Below are 20,336 nucleotides of genomic sequence, written 5' to 3' on the forward strand. Positions count from 1 at the left end.
ATTCAAGAGATCAGCTAGAAACAAATAACCTGTATAGAGATCAGCTACAAACTAGTTACCCTGTAGAGAGATCAGCTACAAACAATTCACCCTGTAGAGAGATCAGCTAGAAGAAGTTACCTTGTAGGGAGTTCATGCAACTATGGAAAGAGATAGTTCAGCTAGAGGAAATCACCTTGTAGAATTCAGCTACAAAGAAACTACCATGTAGAGAGTTCAGCTACAAACAAATCGCCCTGTAGAGAGATCAATAGAAGAAATTACCTTGTAGAGAGTTCAGCTACAAAGAAACCATCATGTAGAGAGTTTAGCTGCAAACAAATCACCTGTAGAGAGTTCAGCTACAAACAAATCTCCCTGTAGAGAGATCAGCTAGAAGAAGTTTTCTTGTAGAGAGTTCAGCTACAAACAAATCACCCTCTAGGAAGATCAGCTAGAAGAAGTAACCTTGTAGAGAGTTCAGCTACAAAGAAACCACCATGTAGATAGTTCAGCTACAAACTAGTGACCTTGTAGAGACATCAGTTACCTTGTAGAGAGTTCAGCTACAAAGAACCATCATGTAGAGATTTCAGCTGCAAACAAATCACCTGTAGAGACTTCAGCTACAAACAAATCTCCCTGTAGAGAGATCAGCTAGAAGAAGTTTCCTTGTAGAGAGTTCAGCTACAAACAAATCACCCTGTAGAAAGATCAGCTAGAAGAAGTTACCTTGTGGAGAGTTCAGCTACAAAGAAACCATCATGTAGAGAGTTCAGCTGCAAACAAATCACCTAAAGAGAGTTCAGATACAAACAAATCTCCCTGTAGAGAGATCAGCTAGAAGAAGTTTCCTTGTAGAGAGTTCAGCTACAAACAAATCACCCTGTAGAAAGATCAGCTAGAAGAAGTTACCTTGTGGAGAGTTCAGCTACAAAGAAACCATCATGTAGAGAGTTCAGCTGCAAACAAATCACCTGTAGAGAGTTCAGCTACAAACAAATCTCCCTGTAGAGAGATCAGCTAGAAGAAGTTTCCTTGTAGAGAGTTCAGCTACAAACAAATCTCCCTGTAGAAAGATCAGCTAGAAGAAGTTACCTTGTGGAGAGTTCAGCTACAAAGAAACCATCATGTAGAGCGTTCAGCTGCAAACAAATCACCTGTAGAGAGTTCAGCTACAAACAAATCACCCTGTAGAGAGATCAGCTAGAAGAAATTACCTTGTAGAGAGTTCAGCTGCAAAGAAATCACCCTGTAGAAAATTCAGCCACAAACAAATTGCCCTGTAGAAGGATCAGTTAGAAGGAGTTACCTTGTAGAGAGTTCAGCTACAAAGAAACCATTCTGTATAGAGCTCAGCTGCAAACAAATAACCTGCACAGAATTCAGCTACAAACAAATCACCCTGTAGAGAGATCAGCTAGAAGAAGTTACCTTGTAGATCATTCAGCTACAAACAATTCACCCTGTAGAGAGAGCAGCTAGAAGAAGTCACCTTGTAGAGTGTTTAGTTACAAAGAAACCACCATGGAGAGTTCTGTAATAAATAAATGTATTGTTTAAATATAATTTGTGACCTGATCTTGGAAAACCTACCTTTTTGGCACATTGGTCAATTTTCTGTTTTATAGCTTAAATAAGGTACTGGGTACTCATCTATCTTGTGTCAAAATTTCAACTTAATATCTTTAAGCCTTCCTGAGATATGACCAATTTTCTCTCCTGTACAACTTTTATGGTAATGTATGAGTTCTGTGAGAGATTAAGGGTGACAAATGGTGACAAATCACTTTGTTTACTAGCAATTCCGTTTTTACCATCTAGAATACTTTAAAAGACATTTCTGATAGTTTAATGAAGTATTCTTGGTACATTTCTGCAATTAAATCCCATGTATTATTGTCTAAGACTAAGTTTTAGCCATTCCAGCACCTGAACAAATCACCCAATTTGTAAGTTAATTGTTGTCCCACGCATGTGAAATTTTTACATAGTCTGATATAATCATCCATATCTCCTAAGAAAAAGAAGCTATGGGTGTGAAACTTCACAGCAAGAAGGTTTAATAGTTGATTTATCCAAATGTGCAAAAAAAAAAATTAATATTGAAAAAATTGTTGAAATTTTCAATGGAGTTTTCCCAAAATGTTTGCTTGTGCCCAAAAGGTAGGTTTTACAAGATCCGGTCACATTTGTACATAGTTTTACTGATAAAATCAGAAATATTTAAAGTACATCTGCTTCATCTTTTCTTCTTCCTGTGGTAAAGAAAAAGAGACAGGTTAAAACCAGCCATAGGCCGGCTTTGGAGTATACAAATACAAAAAGAAATGAAATCTAATCCAAAACAGCCAAGCTGTAAAAAAAGAGTGTGGCCCCCAAAAAGGCCAGGGTGAAAGAAGATGTGAAATCCAAGGTGGCGGACAAGAAATGGCCTACACCTTGGATTTCACATCTTTTTTCACCTGGCCTTTTTGGGGGCCGCACTCTTTTTTTACAGTTTGGCTGTTTTGGTTTAGATATCACTTCTTTTTGTATTGCAAGCCACAAAACTGGCCATCAACTGGCTTTGGTGCTTTCTTTTAACTTGTTTTTTTTTTTTCTGCAGGAATTGTGGAACAAAAGAAGCAATTTTGTGTATAGCTTTTTGTCTGATTAAAAGTATTTGTATATTTAACAATAAATGATAACCACATACTGTAGGTAATAAGGTGACTTCTTATACATAACTGAACTGTAGCTGAAACTCTCATTGTTTGTAGCTGAACTCTTTTCAGGGTGACTTGTTCTAGCTGAATTCTCTACATGATGATTTGTTTCTAGCACATATTTCTACAGGGTGATTTGTTTGTAGTTGATCTCTCTACAGAGTGATTTGTTTGTAGCTGATCTCTCTACAGGGTGACTTGTTTCTAGCTGAACTCTCTACTGGGCGACTTATTCCTAACTGATCTCTCTACATGGTCATTTGTTTCCAGCACATATACTGGTTGAAGCTGATCTCTATAGAGTAACTTGCATTACGCTGATATCTCTACAGGGTAACTTGTTCTAGCTGATCTCTCTACAGGGTGATTTGTTTGTAGTTGATCTCAATACGGGTTACTTGTTTCTAGCTGATCTCTCTTCAGGGTGACTGCTCTATTAGGATGACTGCTCTATTAGAGTATCTCGATCTCGCACTTGCTACTCCAAGTTGGATTTCGAGTTGTAACTTTGTGGCTTTAAGTATGATTCTTGTACAGCGATTTTCAAAGCATTACTCCAAGCAGTTTTTCTGGTAGGCGTGGCAAGTAATCGTTTTTTTTATTAGCGAATCTCAATTGCGTAATTGTTACACACTGTTGGTTTTTTCGTTGTATCTTTGTGGTTTTTAGCTCGATTTCTTTCAAACCACAAATGGTTTGAGGTTAATAGTTACCTATTCACCCACCGATTTTCAGCTTTTTCCCATAAGCGATTTACCCTGTAGGCGTGACAACATATTGCCATTATTATTGGTGTTATTTTTCATGAACAATCGCTAATAACTCCTTGACTGTTTATCATATTCCAGCAAATCTTGGTACCAAGATGTTCCTTTATACCCCCTTCTGTGTGCCAAATTTCAAGGCAATCGGATATGGCACTCGCATTTTATGGCAGTTTTTGTAAGTGTGCAAAAAGAGGAAGAAAAATAAGAAAAAATGAAGAAACTAAGCCAATTTTTGAACTCGCATATCTTGGGAACGCTTGAAGTGATTTCACTTAAATTTGGTTTGTGGAGTACTGATTCACGACAGAAGTTGGTGGGTGTGTCCATAGCAAAATTGGTCTTGTTTTATAAAGGCAGCACAGAGCTACGGAGGTGCGTAAATCGCAATTTTTTTCTTCCTGTCAATATACTCACGGGTGTTGCCACTGGCTTCTTGGCCACACGACACAATACCATGTGTCTTGATGTGCAGGTGTGGGTTTGAATCTGTGTTGGTTCAATTTCTTTTTCATTTTGTTTATCCAGCCTTTTTGTGTACTTTTTTCTGAACCTTTTTGTTGCACTTTTTTTTCCTGATATGAGTTATCTTATTGTGAAGCTTTTTTATGACAACTCTCATCTCTATCTCATTTGACATTTTATTATGAACTTTTTTATGACACCTTTATCTCTCATTGTGCACCTTCCTTTTCCAAAACACCAGGTATAACTCACTGGAAATACATAGGATGCATTATTTAAAGGAATAATTTAATGTCACTATCATTAGCTGCACCCATAAACACTTTATGATATGCCTACCAAACACCTCAGCACATAATTTCATGCTTAACTTTTGTCACTGAAGTTAAGTAGTTATGCTGATAATAGAGTGTATACAGGGCAATAAAGTTCTGCACATAGACTTACTTTTTCCCTCTGTGTGAGACTTTTCATGTCATGCACCATTCTTTCTTATTGTGCACTTAGTATACCTTTTTCAAAAAAACATTAATGCTTATAAGTGTTTCTTTTGTACTTACAATAAATGCCATTGAGTATTAGCTTTTAACTGAGTTGATGTTAATAAGCAGGATACACTGGGTATAGAGCAGACTATACAAACAATAATTTGATGTAGAATAATATGTTATAATTCACGTGGGCAGATCAATGGAATTTTAGGTTGATATTACCCTGTGGTCAGAACATTATCTGTATAATGCCCTGTGGTTAAGGGATTATTTTTATAATGCCCTCTAGCTCATGAGGTAGCGGTACCACCTGGTTTGTTTTATAAAAGCTCAGACTGAAATCGATTATGAGAATAAACTAATGCTTACGTGACTATTATCACGAATTGGAGTTTGGCCACAAGAAGCACTCAGAATGAGGCGTTTCAGTATCCTTACCATTCTACAAGTTGGGAAACTTTACTTTAAGGTGAGAACTAGTCTTATTACGCATAAACAAGGGTTTTGAATACAGACCATACCCACATTACAGATAACACGAGTTAACCAATCTGCAATGAAGCTTATCCCTTTAGCCCTTTCGTATATGTTGTAATTAGTCTTTAACAACTCAATAGCATTAAAACTTTTGTAAATTCCCCACATTTCACAAAAACTCAACTTTTCCATGATATCTTTAGGACTTGTCCGTTTATTATAACAAACTTAACTGCAATATTGCCCCGAAAATTTTGCACGCCACCCAAAATTCCACCTTTAAAAATCATCCTAGAGACCTTTTACACGACAAAAATCACCTTTACAGAGTAGTACTAGTCCATATAATATATAACATTAAATATAACAAAACACTTACAGATGGCCGGATATAATCTTTTTTAAATCGCCAAAACTCTAAGTTTAGTCTCACTGCCTGCCTGACCACAGTTGCAAGGCTAGAGGCTAAACAAAGCAGTGCACAACCACCATTGGATGTCACAATAACAAACTCACCAGTGGGATATGCCTTTTGGGGTTCCGATGAGTGTAGGCCCTCTGCACCTTGTCTTTTCTTTTATCTTCAATCAGGCTACTTGTCTTCTTCATCCATTGAAACCATATCGAGGCATTAACTTTCCATATCAACACTTTCTTTCAGCATCATATTTAGATACTGCAGGATTATTTCAGGGCTGGATTTCAGATTTCAGAAGTGCTTCAGTCCTGGCGCTACTATAAGAGATATACTAGCTAGATATCTGCAACTTCGCAATTGGGATCCCACTCACGATAGGTTCGCCACCACGCCCATCAATTAAAGATCTAGGTGGACTAATAGCAATAGAGTACGGAGACCACACCTCTTAACAGTCTAGCTATTTACTTAGTAAACACTATGACCTTACCCTTCCTAGCTTGGCTGACTCAATATATACTCTAATACAACAGTCACTCTAATACAACTGTCATGTATGAGAACAGTCATAAGTTACATTGTAGCTAGCTGTGCTACAACAAAAAACTAAAAAAAAGGATTTAAAAATGAGGTAGGGATCTATAGAATAAAAAGCAGTAAAACAAAAGATGAATGATGTTATTACAGCATAGCTCGGTGGGAAAGTCCCTACTCTGGCACATTAATTGTTCAATGCCAAAGTAGGGACTTCCCACTGAGCTATGCTGTAATATCATCATTCATCTCTTGTTTCACTGCTTGTTATACTTTATTTTTAAATTAACATTTGAAAAAAATACTTATAATGAATCCAGTGGTTTCACTTGCATTGGCATGAGTGGTTAATCACATGACAGCCTATTAGCCTGTAATAGAAGTGTTACATAATAGTTGTAACACAGGAACCCATGGTCTGCCTGATATGTCCACTCTCGGGCCTACGGCCCTTGTGCTTTGGGTGGACATGTCAGCAGACCACTCATTCGTGTCCATGTTACAACTGTACTTAGTATAGTGTGCCCACAGCCATTTCAAATAAATGTTAGATCCTTACCATGTATGCAAATTTAATTCTTAGTGATTTTGTCACTAAGTTATTTATATGAAATCTACTCAATAGTGAAAAGTTCATAATTTCGTAGATCTGGCTAGCTACCAATGGAAAATCTAGAACATTTTGTGTGTTCTATTAGAAATCCTCAACAAAAACATGTGTGCTCTATTAGAGCATTACAAAATTAATGAAATAATCTTTGTAATACTGTACTATTGCAACTTCTCTAGTATTCCATTGAATCAAAGCCGATGATCATTGTGGTACAGCTTGTGGCAGGATAGTACACTACTATTAAGACCTACTCGCACCAATCGTCATCATCATAATCATCATAATAAGTGCTATGCTAATAAAACTTGTGACAACAGGCTGGACATTGTATTTTAGCATGAAAAGTGCAGGATTTGCTTTGTAAAAATTGAGCAACTGCAACTTATCATGTTTTGCATTAAAAATCGAGATACTCTAATAGAACAGTCACTGCAAAATCTTAGTTGACAATTAGTGTATCTAACTTGGAAGGAATTTACTTTGTTATAAAATGCTATTGCAAATAAATACAGGCACTACATATGTATTACAAATTTATATAGCCATGAACAAGCAAACACAAAATTATATCAAAACCTCTGACTCTGCATCACTTTTTATTGCACTTATAATTAGATAATTGATTTGTGTATTGTAACTCTTTTTTCCCCTCAGCATGCCAACAGGACTGACTACTCAGTATAAATAATAAATTAATTAAATATCAGTAGCTATAAATTGTCATTAGTATCAGATCAGTAGGTAGTTTTCTGTATTGGTAGAGCACTAGTTTGATCATATCATCTTCATTGCACCTGTAGATAAGAAGAACAATGATTTGTGTAAAAACTAGGGCTACACCGATTCTATTTTCATGAAGTATTGGAATCAGCCATTATATTGTTACAGATACCGATTCTTATCATGTGCGAGAAAAAAATGATGTTCGTTTGTACTTGCTTATTTTACTAGCACAGTGGACGCCTATATAAAAGCATCAAGTATAACACTAATAGCTAACTACCAGCAAAATTACTGATCTACAGGTGATCTATGCTGAAACCTATGTGTGAAAACGCTTTACTGAGAAAAAATCAATATACTCTAATAGAACAGTCAATAACTCGAGTAGAAGTGACTGTCAGTATTAGAATATTTTGTGTTTTTGTAAGCACCATTATGATATTATCTACACTTCTCTAGAAGAATACTGGAATATCCACTGGTTTGTATTTCAGTGACTTCTTTCTTTGTGAATCTTAATTGGCTACTTCATGAACCATACTGATAACGTGTACAAGAATACCATTAAATGCACTATAATAAATGTGTGCACTATGAAGTAGCTACTTTAAGGTACTTGGTATCGGTACTTGTTCTTGCAGATACTTCTCAGCTGAGTACTTCGTATTTGAAGTATCGGCAAAAAGTGGAATCGGTGCAGCCCTAGTAAAAACAAATTAAACTTCAAAGCTCAAAGCCAATTTATGGTTGGATTTGGGTATATATTTAAACAACAAAAAGGAGTGAAATCCACACAAAAACAGCCAATTTCAAGCTGTATAAAGTCTGGGTGAAAATGTTATGAAATGAAAGGTGGCGGCCATGGAATGGCTACAATGATGTGGATGATAATAAATTTTAATAATAGCCTTTGTGCATTAATAAAATTTATTATCATCAACGTCATTGCAGCAATTTCATGGCCACCGCCTTTGATTTCATAACTTTTCACCCAGGCTTTTTAAAGGCCACATCTTTTTATACAGATTGGCTGTTTTTCAGTTTACATATGTGTGTTAAACACATTATCAATGGTATATACAATTGCCTTTGCTTAATTAGTCCAGCTGTTACCTGCCCACTCACATTGTTTCAACATACTAGCAAGATAGTTAAAAGTGACATCAACGTGCATTCTGTATACATGAATGGTACTGATGTTAATTGCTTGCCATTACATTAGATTATATTGTAAGAATGTGGAGATGATGCTTTAGGGTAGGTACCAATGCTAGTAGTATACAAGCTGTGAAATAGGGTGCAGCCTTAAGAATACGCTAGTATGAAAAAGATGTGATATCAAAGGTGGGACATCCAAGAAATGGCTGCAATTTTATTTTCATTGCTTTACAGATACACATGTGGAATTATATGGTGAAGTACAAAGAAGATAGGACAGTATAATTGAAAAGTGATCTGAAGGACAAATGCCAATCAATGCCAGACGCCTATGAAAACAACTTATTATAATGCTAATAATTGAAGCCATTTCTTGACCACCACCTTTGATATCACATCACTTTCTCACTAGCTTATTATTGGAAGGCCACACCCTTTTCACAACTTGGCTGTAGATATCATTTGTATATTATCTATCTTTTTAAATTTTTTTTCAGCTAAGCAGGAAAACTAGTTTTTAAGTGACATTTGCACTATTTTGAAATTAATTTGTATTGTTTTGTAACTTCATATCAGTTGTTGAATGTCTCATGTATATATGGCTGCTCCCAAGATCTCGAAATGGTTGTTTTTCTCATTTTAACACATTGATATTTAAGCAGATTTCAATAACATTACTAAAGGTTTGTATGTTGATAGTTTATAAGAGAATTCGACTAGTTTGCAAGTAGTTTTGCCAGTAGGTGTGACAACAAGTTGCACTACCACCGACTTCTTTATTAGAGTATATCGATCGCGTGACTCTTATGTACCTATTATTTCTTATTTTATTTGACTATTTAATAATTTTGTAGTACTCTAATAGAGCACACATTTTTTGAGCACTTTTTTCTTTCTATGTCTTCAACTTTGCATGAGTTAAGAAAAGTGCTTTCTATTTCCCTTCATTTATAAGGTAGAAATTAAGTAAGATGGGTAACTGACGGAGTGGTAAAGGGTTTGAGTATATATGTAGTGTGCGGATCTCTGGTTCAAACCCTGGACAATTTTTTTGACATTTTCGTGCTCGTTTTCTAACCTCTCGGTGACTGTTTTATTACTTGACCAAGCTTGTTTCACAAGTATGGTTTTTGTTTTATATCTACTTAATGGATCATAATCAGCTGCTGATTATTTTTTTTCAGTATGTAGTTTGCCCTGCAGGTGGTCTTGACAGTGAAATTTGCATTCATGTAGCTTTGTGTTTGTGATGAGAAATCACACCTGCTGTCATGGGTGATAATATCAGTTTTCCCAAACCCAGTTCATATGTAGGGACCCGCCGATTATGCTGGCATAATTTTGAGCATAATAGGTACCTAAAAGCATTGAGCATAATGCCAGCATAATAGGTTAAATATTTGTACGATAGTGTAAACTCTTGCTGGAAAAATGACAATTGCAAAATAAGATCGATATACTCTAATAGAGCAGTCAGTAACTCTAATAGAACAATCATCAGACTGACTGTTCTATTAGAGTATATCGATCTTGTCTCTTACATGCAGGCATGCAGCAAGAATTTATTATTTGTGTTCCAGCCACTCATTTTTTCTTTCTATATAGTGTTAAACTAGTAGCAAAGCATATGAACTAAGGCATGAACATTGAGCATAATCGAGCATAATAGGTAAATATTGAGCATTAATTTAAGCATAATAGGTGAATTTTTGAGCAGTGCAGTATAGCATAATAGGTAAAATTATGAGCATAATCGGCGGGTCCCTATTCATATGTGTATAATAATGTATATGTGCATATAATATAAAATTATTATATAAATGTATGTACAGCTGAGCAAGTTGATGGAGGGGAAGTAAGGGCAAAAGGTTTCTTTGGCACTCATGTGATATCAGATCAAACCTATGACTTGTGCAATTTTCTACCAACTGTCAACATATCTTGTCCTCTCCATACAGGTAACATGAAAGTAAAAGCACTCTTGTCATTGTGCACAGATTTCTATGTCCTCTGTCTAATTTTGCTATAGTTGAAACCCTCCTTTATTATGTTTAAAAATCAGGTAGAAATTAAATTTATACTTAAAAGTGCATTTTTGACAGCTCAGTCTTGTGTTTTATTTATAATCAAGGGTGCTGGAGAAAAAGCTGTTGCCCATCAAAATGTATCGGATGGGCTTAGCCTCCTTAAATATACCTGTAGCTGTCATTGAGCATTAACAATAATTGTGCTATAACTGTGCTATACAGTGGAACCTCATTTATCCTGATCCCACTTATTTGAATTCTCAGTTAACGGAACTAAGGAAATGACTGCTCTATTAGAGTAGTGACTGTTCTATTAGGGTAGTTGATCATGCTAATATTTTAAAAAATTATTTATGCTATTTTAAGGCTATTTATACACAGTTTCAGAGATATATGAACTTTTCATACTTATGGACTACCCCTGGTCCCAAGGGATTTGGATAGCTGCAGTTCCACTATATTCTATAAATTCTTATATGTGACCCAATTTTGGAAAATCACTCTTAATGTCACATTTGACAACTCTAATATATTAATCAGCTTTACAATGGTTACAATTGATAGTCAGTACAATGAATTACTACAAATTCTGAGAAATAATTTAAAAGGTGCCAAACTGTCCTAACAGTAACACAGTGAATTGTAAATTTCTATTTATTCTGATTTTCCAAAACCAAGTCATATTTAGCTAACTACTTAGTTACCTGGATTCTAAATACTTATTTATCATCAGTACTGCATACTGTAGTACGTATATTAGGGATCATGAAGCATTGGGCTTTTCCAGCCAAAATTATTACCCTAAAACCATTCCATTCATGACAGCTTGGCATCATTGGTTAGGCACAGCCAAGCTCAAAAATTTTTCAGACCAACCGAAACCATTCCAAAAAGTTTCTATGGAATTTTTAAAATTTTCTATTTAACAGAATTTTATGCTGACTGACTGACTGACTAACTGATGCTTCCAGCTAAGCACAACTTGACAATGGATAAGGCTACAGGCTTTCTTCACTGTTTAACATCGCTTTGTCCCAAAATGTTTCTTTTCGCCAATCGCAGTAGGTACAATACGCGCATCACAAAATTGCCTTTGTCCTCCCTTGTGTTTCAATTCTTTTTGCTAACAATGCAAGATGTCGATTTGTGATGATAGCGCAATGTACTGTAACCTCCCTTTGGCTGTGTTTGCTATTATGCTTATCACTGTATTTTCTGTAGTAACTGAATTGATTGCAGAGATGCTTTTCACACTGCTCTTCATTTGTAATGCTGTGTAACAGGCAGAGCATAGCTGAAAACAAAGCAAAATGGCCATCTCCCTTTCCAATACATAATTGATTGTTGGTGCGAATGTTCTGATGCAAAATTTTTATGGCATGCCTGGTGCCATTCTTTCTTTTAATGCCATATGCTTGGGCTCATTTGTCATAATTATGTTATTAAAAATAAACAAACAAGTTGAGAGGGAAAAATTGGGAATTTTAAGTTGGATTAAGGAGATCAAAGAAAAAAAAGTAGGAAATAGCTAAAAAAAGTGGTGAAACTAGGAAGGTTGTCTATACCTGCAGATATACTAGTGGACATTAGACTAAGTTAGGGGTGTAATGTCCACTCCACTAGTATGTCTGTGTATAGGCAACCCTCCTTGTTTCACCACTTTTTAGCTATTCCCTTGTTTCACTTCTTATTTCCTTAAAATTCCTAATTTTTCATTCTACTCTATAGTAAAAACTTTGGTGGTTAAATAGTTTGGCTACAACCCACTATAAAAAATTGGTAGAAAAATTTGGCGAATGGGGACTCCACCTTAATTCCTCTTAATTTACATGTTATCTGTTAGAACAATAGATTGTTGAGGGGCATGTAAGTGTGCTATCTACATAATTATATATAAACATAAGTGTCATTCGATGGTTGAATGTTGTTTATACAGTGAATTCAGGCTCCAGCAGTGCAGGCTATCATGCATACCAAAGCATTTGGTTGAATCCCTCACAGGGTGATAAACTGTGCCTTCTTTCTTATTTTTTAAAATATTATAGGACTGATTTCAACGATGCAGCATGGTCTCGCTATATCTGCTAATGTGATTGCTAACAAATTGGTGGAAAAAACCTTGACGATTGAAATGCTATTCACATGAGCTTTTGCCATATGGCACTTGTATATATCAGAATTGTGATACCCTAATAGAGCAGCCACTTTAATGCAATGGTGAAGCAAAACATTAGTATACTAGTATTCTAACAAATGACAATGTCAGATTCACTATCAAATTTTCTGAGGAGCATACCCCATCCCAGACCCCTTATGCTTTGCCATCATACTAGTGCATGTGCTTGGCACCTTGTAGGGAGTTCAGCTACAAAGAAACCATCATGTAGAGAGTTCAGCTACAAACAAATCGCCCTGTAGAGAGATCAGCTAGAAGAAGTTACCTTGTAGAGAGTTCAGCTACAAAGAAACCATCATGTAGAGAGTTCAGCTACAAACCAATCGCCCTGTAGAGAGATCAGCTAGAAGAAGTTACCTTGTAGAGAGTTCAGCTACAAAGAAACCATCATGTAGAGAGTTCAGCTGCAAACAACTCACCTGTAGAGAGTTGAGCTACAAACAAATCTCCCTGTAGAGAGATCAGCTAGAAGACGTCACCTTGTAGGGAGTTCAGTTACAAAGAAACCACCATGTAGAGAGTTCAGCTACAAACTAGTGACCTTGTAGAGACATCAGCTGGAAGAAATTACCTTGTAGAGAGTTCAGCTACAAACCATTCACCCTGTAGAGAGATCAGTTAGGAGAAGTTACTTTGTAGAGTGTTCAGTTACAAAGAAACCACCATGGAGAGTTCTGTAATAAATATATGTATTATAATTACATATATAAAAAAATAGTGTACATTTACTGATGAAATCAGAAATATTTAAAGTATTCAACATCTGTTTCGTCTTTTCTTCTTCTTGTGGTAAAGAAAAAAAGATAGGTTAAAAAAACCTCAAAGCTGGCCATAGGCTGGCTTTGGGGTATACAAATACAAAAAGAAGTGAAATCTAATCCAAAACGACCAAGCGGCACAAAAATTCACCTGAATTGTCGTTATTAAAATTTTTACCATTAACCTACCATCACAGCCATTTCTTGGCTGCCACCTTGGATTTCACATCCTTTTCACTATAGCCTTTTTGAGGGCCGCACTCTTTTTTTACAGCTTGGCTGTTTTGGATTAGATTATTATATCGCTTGTTTCCCATTACCCAATGGAACAAAAACTGATGCGGGCAGGCGATGATTATTGATTATTAATTATACAACTGACTTGTTATTTCAGTCTCTGACTGCTCTATTAGAGTATCTCGATCTTGAAGGCTGCCAGAACTGTGCACCCATGCACCCTATTGAACACGAGTGGAGGCACTTCCACCCTTCTGCTAAGTTTATATGCACAGCTAATGCATTTACGCTAAACTTGATTACTCTGTGCCTCCTTCTATCATTAAATAGTGCATTCACGTGATCTATAATCAAAAAACTAAAATTTGGTGCGGCTGCCTAAAAATCAATGCGGGCAGTGATGGGAAATAAGGATTTGATAATGATGGCCTAATGGAACATGTAGAAAATGTACAAGAACAGATTTTAAAAATCCAAGAGCAGTAGTTTCAAAACTTAGAGGAACAAGCATTAACCTCTTAAAGTCACACAAAAGTGTTGAGGAATGCATGTTTTTACCAAATGGGCTTAAATATGGCCAGGTAATTACTTGGCCTGCCTAACTGCATTAGCTTAAAACCAGGTATCAAAAGAAAGCTTATTCATTTGGCTATCAGGGGAAGGCCAAATAACCACTGTTACAACAGAGGCTTCCTTGTTATAAGGCGATGAAGAACAGTGACAGGTTTTATTGTAACACCACATTCCATGCTTTGTCTGCCATGTTAATTAGCATTTGTATCACTTGAGCTGTATATGGCCTTACTTGCCATTGAATGGCGAATCAGGAGTGAATAGGATCAACTGGGAACGAGTTATGGATCATCTTCTATAAACTAAACTATGTATTTACGGCATGCTTTGGTTATCATGCTTTCGTTGTAGGGTAAATCCCTAGGTATCATTTAAATCCTTATTACATCAAAAGTAAAATGACATTGATTGCATAGTCATAGGATAAACACTTTGAAACTTACAGCGCTTTATTTCTGGAATGTTTGATGTCCAACTGTTAAGGTAGGTAAAAACAGTGGACCAGGGGACCAAGGACCTGGGACCAGGGGACTCCGGGGACCCAAGCATTTTATACACTTTACAATATTTTATACCTGTTCTAGGTACCTCTGCAAGTAGTCTTGCATGGCCAATTCACTCTTTTCCCATCACGGTGTCTCACACAATGTTTAAACCAATTAGATATTGTAAGCTCCTCTGAAAGTGTCTGAAACTGACTACATCAATGTAGGCCACTTACCTGCTGCACAATGAGCATACTATATAGTCTATTATGTCCCCTAGCTACCAAAGTTTAGAAACATTGTGCAAATGCACCATGATGCATGAAGTCTGGTTGTTGAACTGCTGGACTGAAACTTGCTTAGCTAGTAATTGATATTTCCCCTGAACATTTGTTTTCACGATGTTTCTAAACTTCTGTAGCTAGGTGAAATAATAAACTAGTATGCTCATTGTGCAGTAGACAAGTGGCTTATAAATGCAGTCAGCTTCAGACACTTTTCATGATCATGTCTAATTGGTTTAAATATCGTGTGAGACACTGTGATGGGGAAAAACTGGAATGGCCAAACAAGACCACTTGCAGAGGTACCTAATAATACAAGTATAGAATATTGTAAAGTGTACAAAATCCAAAAAGAGTTGGATCCTCATGGGTCCCTGTCCTTGGTTCCCAGGTCCACTGTTTTTATCTACACCAAATTTATCATTAGCACTGTTGGAATACTAAGGTATTATTCTCTCCCCTATATTATCATGTTGCATATCCAGGTCATGACATCACAAAAGATATGGTTACACCCCTGAATGTGCAGCCCCACTAGACAGTTTCTTTCCTTGCCACTGAAGTATAATTAAGCTGTTTAAAGCCTTGTAGCTATACAGCATATACTGAATCAAAGTATTGTTGTCTTGTTCCTAGTCCATCAACATTAACCACAAGGGTTGTGTACTGCTGACCTCTTGACCCAGATAGGGTTGTTGCTGAAAATGAATCTTCAAGTTTCTTTTTTTGTGCAAAACTAGTTATACATGTATATAGTAAAACTTGTGATATGTTCAATTGTTATACCTTCATATGTGTGATTTTAGGTCCCTATGAAGGTGCATCATTAAGTCGTCATCGCATTCCTCCTGCGATTGCTCCAGTAAGTTTTAATATCATGATGTTAGCTTGTATTATGTAGTGCAGTGCTAAATCCTGGTTCCATGGGACTGGTAAAACAATAATGACTATCAGTTAGTTACTAAGGATTATTGCATGCTTTTCTTTGGTAAAATCACTCATTTTATTGCAAAATCATTGTACAATAAGATATGTCAGAGAACAAACAATGACCATACTCCATATTATTACAGCAATTCATATAAAATAATTTATTGTTTCTTGGTTGGGCTAAACTATATAAAAGGGTGCAGCTTTCAAAAGCCTGGGTGGAAAAAGTTGCAAAATCAAAGGTGGCAGTCATAAAATGGCTGCAATGATATTATTTAATAAATGCAAAATGCCACTACAGTAGATTCTTGGTTATCCGAACCTTAAAGTGTCTCAGGTGATGGTAAAACTGTTGAATAATTCGGATAACTGAAACCCATACATTTGTTTACAGAGTTCTGTTCGAATACTCTAATAGAACATACACTTGTGCTCAAAATACTCTAATAGAACAGTCATTTCCAATTTGGGGTATGGATAAACAAGAGTCAGATAATTGAGGATCTACTATATTAAACCACCTTTGATTTCACAACTTTTTCACCCAAGATTTTGAAAGCTGCACCCTTTATACAGTTTCTGAGTTTCTATTCCTATTTCTTGCCTAATAAGCTACTTACAACAGAATATACACTATGAATTAAGGTATACTGTAATAAAACAGCCAGCTCTCAAGAACAATCTTGATTTTAAAATGTTTAGCATAGCGGCTATTTTTAGACATAATTGTACTTTGTACTGTTATATTAATCTCTTAATTGTTCATCTATAATCAGTGTATTATTGTAATTTTGTTACAGGGTGAATATGGTCTAGTTATCAATGCTACGGATGAGAATCACAATAGCCTGCTTTGTTTCAAGTTCATTTGTTCAGTTTATTAACAAAATACAAGTTGTCATCATTTACATGTACAACATTTCATGCATGTATAGTGTAACTGCAATATGTTTGTAACATTTTTGCATGCCTTGTAGACCCTTTGTAGAAAATATAATAACTATATATGTAGAACCTCAGTTATATGAACCCCTTGTGTCCAGGGGTTGTCCATAAGTGTGAAAGTCCATATCTCTAAACTGTGTATAAATAACCTTAAAATAGCATAAAAACATTTTATAAAAATTCTGTAGTATCAAATACCCTAATAGAACAGTCACTACTCTAATATCTGGAGTAAAACCAGAATCTCAGTTGACAATAGAGCAGTGATCAATTTCTGTAGTTTGGTTAACTGAGAATCCAGATAAGTGGGATCCAGATAACTGAGTTTCCACTTATGTTAATTTGACATGTTAGTGTGCTGTTTTGTAGTGTGCTACTTTTGCACAGTTGTGAGTTGAACAGTGTGCTGTTTTAGCACATGTAATACTTTAAGTGTGCTATTTCAACACATTTCATGCACAATGAACACATGTGCAGTGTGCTGAAGCTGAGGATGTGTTATAATAGCACACTTGTTTTTAGTGTGTATACATGTAGGACCATGTCCACACTAACTAAAAGTCATAAACATTAAATATCAGCACCATGCATTCACACAGCATAAAAATAAAGTTCTAATATAGAAAAAAAGATTGCATTAAAAAGGTTGCCAAAGGAAAGAAACAAGTCACCAGCTGGAGTCGAATTCTGTCAGACCTTGCATTTATAACAGGAATTTTCAGAGGGTGTTTCAGGTTCAGGAAGTTTTCAATAACTATGATCCCGGCTGGGGTTGTTAACTCAGTCTTATAGCTCAGTGGCCTATAGCTACATAGATCTAGAATCATAAAAATCACTCTAAAACATTGTTTCATAGTTGATCCAAGCCTTCGCACAAAGTTTTAAAGCAAAACAGCACTAAAACAATAATTATTTTAGAGGCGCTTAACACGCTTCAACACCGTAATGCCATTTATAAATGAAGTTTAGCCAGTAGAAAAGGTCCCAATGTGATACACTGCTGGTAATTTTATCACTCACACGAATCGTAAATAAATTAGGGGCACGCGCACTTTTTCAGAGGGGGTTTCAGCTGAAACCATTGCAACCACCTGTATCCACCAATGTATAAGGTGCATGCCTTGACCACTTAGGAAAACCTCTAATTAAGCTAACATTAATGGGAAGGTATCAAAATAGGCTTGACTGTTGCATGTGGTTTACAGAAAGAATTCATAAGGAATCTTCAATGCCCGCTCCTTATAACTGTGGGATCTGACAGATCTGTTAAACTAATTGCTTGTGTTTTCTTTTTTTGTGTGTGTGTTTGCCTTGCCAGGACTCCAGCTGCTTTAAATCTCCTCGGTACTCCTGAATCTATGCCCCCTTTTTATTTCCTGTACATTTGTCTTGAACCATAAGACATATAAATCAAATCATATATAACCAATTATACATAACAATCTACAGAATTTATGCGGTACAAGCCTTAGTGTTCAGCACAATCACAAACCATCTCAGCTCTGCCATTATAACTCCCACTAACCCATGAAAAGGCTAGGAACTTATTATGTATTAAACAAAGCCACAACAAACAATGCAATCACATACATGTTTCATATGGATAACACTACACATGCTATATAATGATATCATGAAGTACTATACTTACATGCAATGTGTAATATGCAGAAAACGTAGTCTCTGAAAAACATGTAGACATAAATAATAACTTACATTGAATCTATTACTTGGGCTTGAGAAATATAAAAACTTTGTAAAAGTATTTTTTTACTTAAAAGATGTTATGATTCATGGATCCAACATATAATCATCATCATCATCATTGCTGGTAGTGTTAACACTAACACTATTGTATCCAATAATTCTGAAAAGGAGTTGTATATGATAGTAGTTACTTACACATGCCTGCAGTAATTGTATCAAGCACATTTGCAGGTTAAGGAAACAGAGGAGAAAAACTAAAACAGGTTTTGGTGGGGACTTTAAAATTCTACAGCTATACACAGCTCTTTATACTCCCTCACCTTTTAATTCTCTCAAACATGCGCTTAGCTTGCACACACAACAAAGACAGTATTACGTTTTAGCCATTACAACATTTTATGAAAGCTTAGCATATTGCTATACTCTCTTAAAGCCACATCAATCAAAAGGTCGAAATAGCATGGCAACCTTATGATAACATATATAAATTAGTAACAAATTACTCACCCTTCATATCTCATCTTTTCACTCTTGTTCCTATTAACTCGCTCATCATTGTAACTATCAAGCCAACCAAAGTCATCCTCTAATTTTCTTCTCCTTGACATGCAGTAACTAATCAACTTCTTAATCCCAGCTATGCAGAAGATTAGCAGAGGAAAGACCACCAGAACTGAAATTATTCCTGGAGTAGCAGTAGACAAGAAAGTGAATGAGTTAATATTGACAACTAAAGTTACGTAGTCAGTAAAATCACACCATCTAATCCATTGAGAAAGCTATCTTTGTATGGCTGAATCCATATATGAATCATGGCAATAACAACACAGGCTGTTTGTAGATAGTATAACATGGTGTAGTAGTTGCTGTCACAGATAAACACAATTAGAATAATCACTAGTCGACAGATAAGGTAGTAGGAAGCAAAGTAGCGATACTTGTCTTTGTAGCAGCTTTGAAGCTGATCAAGTATTGGCATAATTTTGATGAAACTCACTACAGGATTAATAAATGGTTGTATCAGTAGTATCAATAGCATATCAATCACAACAACTAGTCCACACAATGTAGCAATAATACCATAGAAGGAATGACGACCTCTAAAATACTCGTAACTTGGAGGCAAATACACGTATACCTCATTGACACCTGCAAATATTAATGGTTTTAGTAATTGCAATGAAGTGGATGCTAGTGAAGTATATGCAAGCAGCAACAGAAGACAGATGACATGTATTATACAGTGGCTGACATAGTAGGCAACCTTTGGGCGGTGTCTTGCTACAATAATGATGATCACCAAGAACAATGAAATAGCTATCGCATGTGAATAATGAATGAACTGTTGATCAATTCTACTCGGTCCTTCTACAAAGCACAGCTTACCAAATAGTTGAGGTGACAGTTTAGCAAAACTTGACAGTATGGAAACTAACTGAAACACACCACCAGTAATGTAGGGATTGTTATCTAATAATATAACAACAATGCTGTAATAATAGAGTATCCCGTTCACATACCCTGATGATATTTGACACCGAAAGTTCATCACACCAAACACAACTCCTATTATAGCAATCCAATACAGGATAGTCAATGTTATCACTAAAGCTGTCATTGGAGGAGAACACTGTTGGTGGCTGATACAATCAGATGAATCATATGTTAGAGTATATCCTGAACTACAATCACCACAAGCAACTCCTGTCCTGTGTAGTTTACATTGATCATCTAATTCTTGTGGTATGATGCAATAACCTGGTCTGGTCTCTTTACAATGCTTACCATACTCACAGTACTGGTTTGGGCAGAGAGATACAGTAGTTATATTCCTAACAGTACCAAACCAATAACCTCTTTTTATCTCATTATAATCATCACACT

The 20,336-nt window shown here is 35.9% G+C and overlaps 1 protein-coding gene across 1 annotated transcript in view; it reads left to right on the plus strand.

Annotated features, from left to right (window-relative positions):
• The window catches only part of LOC136264323 (putative phosphatidylglycerol/phosphatidylinositol transfer protein DDB_G0278295), a 36,011-nt gene extending 19,205 nt beyond the window's left edge, over positions 1-16,806 (plus strand). Inside the window, exons 3-5 of the mRNA XM_066059041.1 lie at positions 10,163-10,288; positions 15,677-15,732; positions 16,601-16,806. Coding sequence (XP_065915113.1) covers positions 10,163-10,288; positions 15,677-15,732; positions 16,601-16,684 — 266 coding nt within the window. The 3' untranslated portion in view covers positions 16,685-16,806. The remainder of the gene's footprint in view (positions 1-10,162; positions 10,289-15,676; positions 15,733-16,600) is intronic.
• Positions 16,807-20,336: the final 3,530 nt, after the last annotated feature.

Source organism: Dysidea avara, chromosome 8, assembly GCF_963678975.1.
Source record: "Dysidea avara chromosome 8, odDysAvar1.4, whole genome shotgun sequence".
Lineage (NCBI taxonomy): Eukaryota > Metazoa > Porifera > Demospongiae > Dictyoceratida > Dysideidae > Dysidea > Dysidea avara.